The 5,742-nt window shown below is 42.3% G+C and overlaps 1 protein-coding gene across 1 annotated transcript; it reads left to right on the forward strand.

The window, feature by feature from the left end:
* The first annotated feature begins 1,582 nt into the window (after nt 1-1,582).
* Nucleotides 1,583-4,166, forward strand: LOC107706140 (IQ motif and SEC7 domain-containing protein 2-like). The gene is made up of 3 exons (XM_016509721.1): nt 1,583-1,726; nt 3,438-3,723; nt 3,810-4,166. Exons 1-3 carry the CDS (start codon nt 1,722-1,724, stop codon nt 4,164-4,166), a joined length of 648 nt encoding a protein of 215 aa, XP_016365207.1. The 5' UTR covers nt 1,583-1,721.
* Nucleotides 4,167-5,742: the final 1,576 nt, after the last annotated feature.

A 5,742-nucleotide genomic window follows, 5' to 3' on the forward strand; every position in this document is an offset into this window, starting at 1 on the left:
AAAGAAGAAAGAAACAGCATGGCGTGCTTTTTCTTAGCGTCCGTTTCCATAGCGACTCGTCGATTCGTCGCTCTGTTGAGAATGTCTTGAGTATTAATCAGGAACATACTCTGTGTTGAATGAACTTACTCCCGGACGCGTTTTTGGAACCACATACCTCGAGTAAGCAAGGTTTGGGGTTAATCAACCGAGAGTTCGGGGTTTAACAGATGGTAAGTTAACTGTGCTTTCTGGAATACACCCCAGGTTTTCTTCGGTAAACCCAGAGTTTCTTTTGGTCTCCTCCTCCTTTTTAAAGCGTAAGCAGTGTTTAAATAACGTTACCTCATTCATTCATTCATTCATTCACGCTGCAAAAAATTTTTTCTTACTGGTTATTTATGTCTTATTCAAGTACAAATATCTAATTCTTAAGTTAAGATGCATTTTTTATAGATGAAAAAGGAATCTTGGGGGAAACAAGTGCATTTGAAGTAAAACATGTAAAATCCGCCATAGGGTAAGAAAAATAATATGAATGCAAACGGGAACAAGAATATTTGTAATTTTTCATTTAATTGGCAGATAATTTGCAAAATAAGAAAAATGCACCTAAATTAATTTTTTATGAAATTATTCATTAAATAAACAATGATCTTATCTGATTATTGGAAATATTGGAATACATTTGCAACTGTTTGGTCCTTTATTTAAGGACTTACTTTTTTTTTAAACTTACTTTGAAGTACCCAGAGGAAAATGATATTGCTCTATGATATTTCAAGAGATTTAAATGAAACTAAGAACTCAGCTCATTTAAGCATCAGTTTTGTCTCAGGTGTTTCTCCTAAAATATAAAGATACTAATGCGATGATTCTTGTTCTAAAGTGAATGCTATAAAATTAGTTTTTATTGCTTGGCTTAGATGATTATAAATATGAGAAATGTTTGAGTTTTTGTTTAAATTTCTTTGCAGCCTGATTCATTTGGACAAATATGAACACAATTTGAGACATTTCTGGCATTTCTTCTTAAATGCAAAATTACTGGGGTGTTTTTCTCAAGAGAAAAAAATCTTAAAAGCTGGTTCTTATTTGATCTCATTGCAACTAGGAGACACAATTAAGACATTAAAGAGGTCTCATTTATGATTTAGCTTTCCTATGGGTACAGCTGTATCTTCCTTCCCCCTTCAATCTTTTGTCCACTCCATACAAATACAGGAAATCACCCATATTAGGGGTGGAAAATACAACTGACCAGCACAACAGAGAGAGAGACACCGCTTTTTATGACCATCATATACAATTAACACACACACCTGTGTGAAAAACTATTCTAGAATATGAAGAAGATGATAAATACAAGCATTGCAGGAGATCCTAAAGCTGATTGGCCAGAAACTCCAGCCTCAGTGACACATCCGCTCACTCTTTCCGAGCTACTGACTTCAGTGAACTACACCAGCGCACTTTGTGTAATGTAAATAAAGGGAGGGAGAGAGAATAGGAGGAGGGAGGGTTTAAGCACTGCCATGTGACTATGTGGTGGTGACCTCCTGACAGTCGGTCATAACTGCAGAACGACTCTAAAGCCACAAAGTTCAGCATTTGGTGAATTCCAGGAGGTTTCAGCGACTCCTTGCCAAATTTGAACTTGTAGGAAGCGAAACCTCCCTTTCGCTCTCAGGGTGGATGTTCATGTGCATGGGTTTATGCAACTATTTGGGTCTTTCTAGTAAATGTGGTAAGTGTACAGTTAAAGTTTCCTTTTTTATTTAACCCTAACATCTGCTGTTGTGTTATAAGCCTGTTAGGTTTCTGTTTTCCTACATACAATAGAGGACAAAAGGAGGGTATTTTGCTTTTGTACAAACTGGCCCTTTCTGGACAGGTGTGTAGTGGTTACCTGTTGTTACACGTGATAAACAGCAAAAGAAAGATTGTATGCATGCAAGTAAGTGTCTTTGTGTGGGTTTGAGAGAGTGAAAAATCATTTAACCAAAATGAGAATAGTTTCGTAAGACGTCTGAATTGCAGTACATTAGCATTATATGATAATATCTTGCCTTCAATAACCTCCTCTGACTTAGTCATACAGAACAGGAAGTTGCCTGCAGTGATTCAGAAGTACCCACACACTGTCCTGTCAGAAAGCTGTGTCAGGAATATGAGTTCAGATCACATGTTGTTGTGTTTCCCATGGCAAACCTAAGGGTCAACGCCTCTGCACTGGGGTGACTGACCCTGTAAACTGAGCTCCTGTGTCAATAGTCTGTTTGTTCTTATTCTGTAATTTCTTATGCAGTGGTGTTTGCAGACTCTAACACAAAGTATTAAACGTCAGTGTGTAACTTGTTTGTGCATAAATGGTACCTCAATTTGTGTGGATTGCTGAGGAGAAGTATGTTATTACTTTTCCAAGCAACTGGGGGGGAAAAAACATTAAATTACATTGAATTGACAGGATGTAAGCCATATCAAGTGAACGTCATAAGCAGGCATAGCAACAACCTAGAACATCCTAGCAATACCCTAGCAATCAAACAGAATACTAGCAACCACATAGCAATGTGCTAACAACCATTGTTATGCCACCACAAAGCAATGCTCTGGTAACATAAAGCACCTTAGTGTCATGATGGTGAGTTTTAGACTGGAAAACACCACTTGCATTTTCTTCAAAAAACATAGGAATCTATTTCAAGTTATATTTTGGTATAAAGGCCCTTGAGTGAGATTGCATAATTGATGTCATTATGTGTGCTGCGTATGTTTGGCGGTATGTGTATCAATCAAACTCTTGCTCTGATAGTACCCTGGAGGATAAGTGAGTCACTTATGGCAGCGGAAGACTACAAGTCATTAAGGATGAGAGCTGTTGTGTGGGGAACAGAATATGAGGACGTGTCAGTAGTATAGAGATGAGGTGAAAGCAGGTTGGATATGATGCCACAGATGTGCAATGCACATGGCAAAACTTCTCACATGAAAGGTACAGGAGTCAAAAACAGAAGTTGATTTGACAGGAAATTCACTACTGCATTTCAAGTTTCTGATAGTACATACTGATGAATTTTTGAGTTTTAATAGATTGTTTAAATATAAACTATGATCTTTGATAAAGGAAACCAAGCTCTTATTAAGGCATAGACTTGCGTAACTCTCTCCAGTTACAAATCTTAATTATAACTAGAATTGTTCTAATTGTCTTGGTGTGATAATTCTGGGAAAGCCTGAGGCTTGTTTAGGACATTTGCCCTGTTTAAAGCTTTCCTGAAAGTCAAAATGCTAAGTCAGTGGGAAATAAATAATGTCATGAATTCCTGAGTTGCTTGAGATTTTTATCTTATCCTCTCATTATGGGGGAGTTTTAGACTCATTTCTCAGAATTATTATCTCTCTCTCCTCTCTCTTTTCCCCTCTCTCTCTCTCTCTCTCTCACCCACCCCTTTCAGTGAGGAGGAAACCCAGAGTTCAGCTTCACGTCCTTTTTCAGACAGTTCCAGCAGTAAATCTCCTTACGTGCACAGCTCTGACCATTACGGGGACAACAGCTGTGGCCCCCCAGGCCCTCGGGTGCCTTTTGTGCCCCCTCCAAGCCCAGCCAGCCTCGCCTGGGCACAGCGTACACGCAACCAGCCAGCTAGCCTGGCCCTACGTAAGCAAGAGGAAGAAGAGAACAAGAGGTGCAAAGCCCTATCAGACAGTTATGAACTCTCTACAGACCTACAAGACAAGAAGGTAAGGCATGCAAAAAAAAGAATCATGATTCATCATGATCACAATCTATTGAAGCAAATATAACTGATGAAGGTTTTACTGTGCAGGTGGAGATGCTGGAGAAGAAATATGGGGGTTACTTCGTGAGTAGACGAGCAGCACGTACCATCCAGACAGCATTCCGTCAATATCGCATGAACAAGAACTTTGAGCGCCTGCGCAGCTCAGCTTCTGAGAGCCGCATGACACGGCGCATCATCCTTTCCAACATGCGACTGCAGTACTCGTTTGATGACCGACAGCCTCAACCTCCCACACAGACTCACTACAGTCACAGTCCAGGAATGGGTCCTCCGCATTCTCCAACCTGCACCACAGAGCCAAGCTCCCCATCACGACCGGAATACACCCACCTAGAGGACTCCTTCTCAAAACAAGTCAGTACTCAGTTTTATTGTATCTGATCTGTCCCCAACATTGGATGCTAATGTACAGGCTTCATAACTAGCTTAACCAGCGAGATGTTTTTGGTCAACTAGTTTCACCAGAAAGACTGCTGGTCAAAGTTCTGCGTACCTGTCTGACCTGGTCTTTTCAGTGGGGTAGTGTCCATAACTTGCCCATACACCTTATGTGAACAGACAGTTTACATTTACATTTTTTTGTATTAAAGCAAGATTTTCATCAGCAGATAGATTCCAAAACTGTCAGATCATGGCCAGATAATGCTATGTAAAATGCATATCCTGTGGTTTCTATGCTCTTGCAAAAACTGTACATTTAGAGGTACAACAACTTGTCACTGGGGCAGTACCCTTAAAGGGACAACTTTATTTACCCCTAAAAGGTTACTCGAAGGTACTAATATACACCTTCTCTAGGGTTACAACAGTGTTCCTGGGAGAGTACCTTTAAGTGTACAACTTTGTACATTACGTACCAGCCTGATCTCACAGCAATTCGTACATACTGTATTTTATGAGGTGGCTAAATCATACAATTTCGTACGTTTTCTGTGAGGGGTAGGTTTAGGGGCGGGGTTAGGGGTGGTCATTCATACGAATTCCTACGAATTTGAGAAGGGGGAACTCCAAAACGGGATGGGAGCTCCAAAATAGGGCGTGGCTTCCTCCCATTGATGGACAGGCACATGACACGCATGCGCATTTTTTTCCCCCAATCGACTTCAGTGCAAACTCCACCCCACAGCTCATTCTAAAGATTTTATTGGTTGTATCAATTAAAGTGTTGATTTTCTACACTATGCTACAAAAATGCTAACCCCTCCGTAACTCCCCAACCGGACCTCACCGGACAATGGCACCTTTTTAGTTACACCCAGCGTGTGGAGACCCCGCCCCATTTTGGAGGTTCTGCCCACTTTTAGAGTTCACGCCCCATTTTGGAAATCTCCAGTCTGCAGTTATATCTACTTGCATTATTGAGCGCTTCGCGGAGGCTCAAAAGTGCGCCAAAGCCATGAGTCACGTGATGCCGAGGCGCACTTTCCAGCAGCAGACGGCGAGATCCAGATCCTCATCGGCACCTGGTTCTTCCCAACGGAGGGTTAACCCCATGCCAGCGACCGCAGCGGTGTCTGCTATGGACAGGCACATGACACGCATGCGCATTTTTTTCCCCCAATCGACTTCAGTGCAAACTCCACCCCACAGCTCATTCTAAAGATTTTATTGGTTGTATCAATTAAAGTGTTGATTTTCTACACTATGCTACAAAAATGCTAACCCCTCCGTAACTCCCCAACCGGACCTCACCGGACAATGGCACCTTTTTAGTTACACCCAGCGTCACTACCCCCTCCTACCCTGCGAATTTCGAGCCCCGGGACACCCCGTTGCTGGCGAGATCCAGATCCTCATCGGCACCTGGTTCTTCCCAACGGAGGGTTAACCCCATGCCAGCGACCGCAGCGGTGTCTGCTACCGCTCCTCGCCAGGAGCCGGATGTCCGGAGGAAGGCGTGGGGTCCCGGGAGGAAACGCCACGGCCAGCGGAGGAGCCCGCGACGTGACTCTCGCCC

The sequence above is a fragment of the Sinocyclocheilus rhinocerous genome, unplaced genomic scaffold (genome assembly GCF_001515625.1).
Source record: "Sinocyclocheilus rhinocerous isolate Xijiao unplaced genomic scaffold, SAMN03320098_v1.1 scaffold53, whole genome shotgun sequence".
NCBI lineage: Eukaryota > Metazoa > Chordata > Actinopteri > Cypriniformes > Cyprinidae > Sinocyclocheilus > Sinocyclocheilus rhinocerous.

Coding starts and splice junctions, on each gene's coding strand:
- LOC107706140 (XM_016509721.1), top strand. Junction 3,724..3,809: donor CAGACCTACAAGACAAGAAG/GTAAGGCATGCA, acceptor TTTACTGTGCAG/GTGGAGATGCTGGAGAAGAA.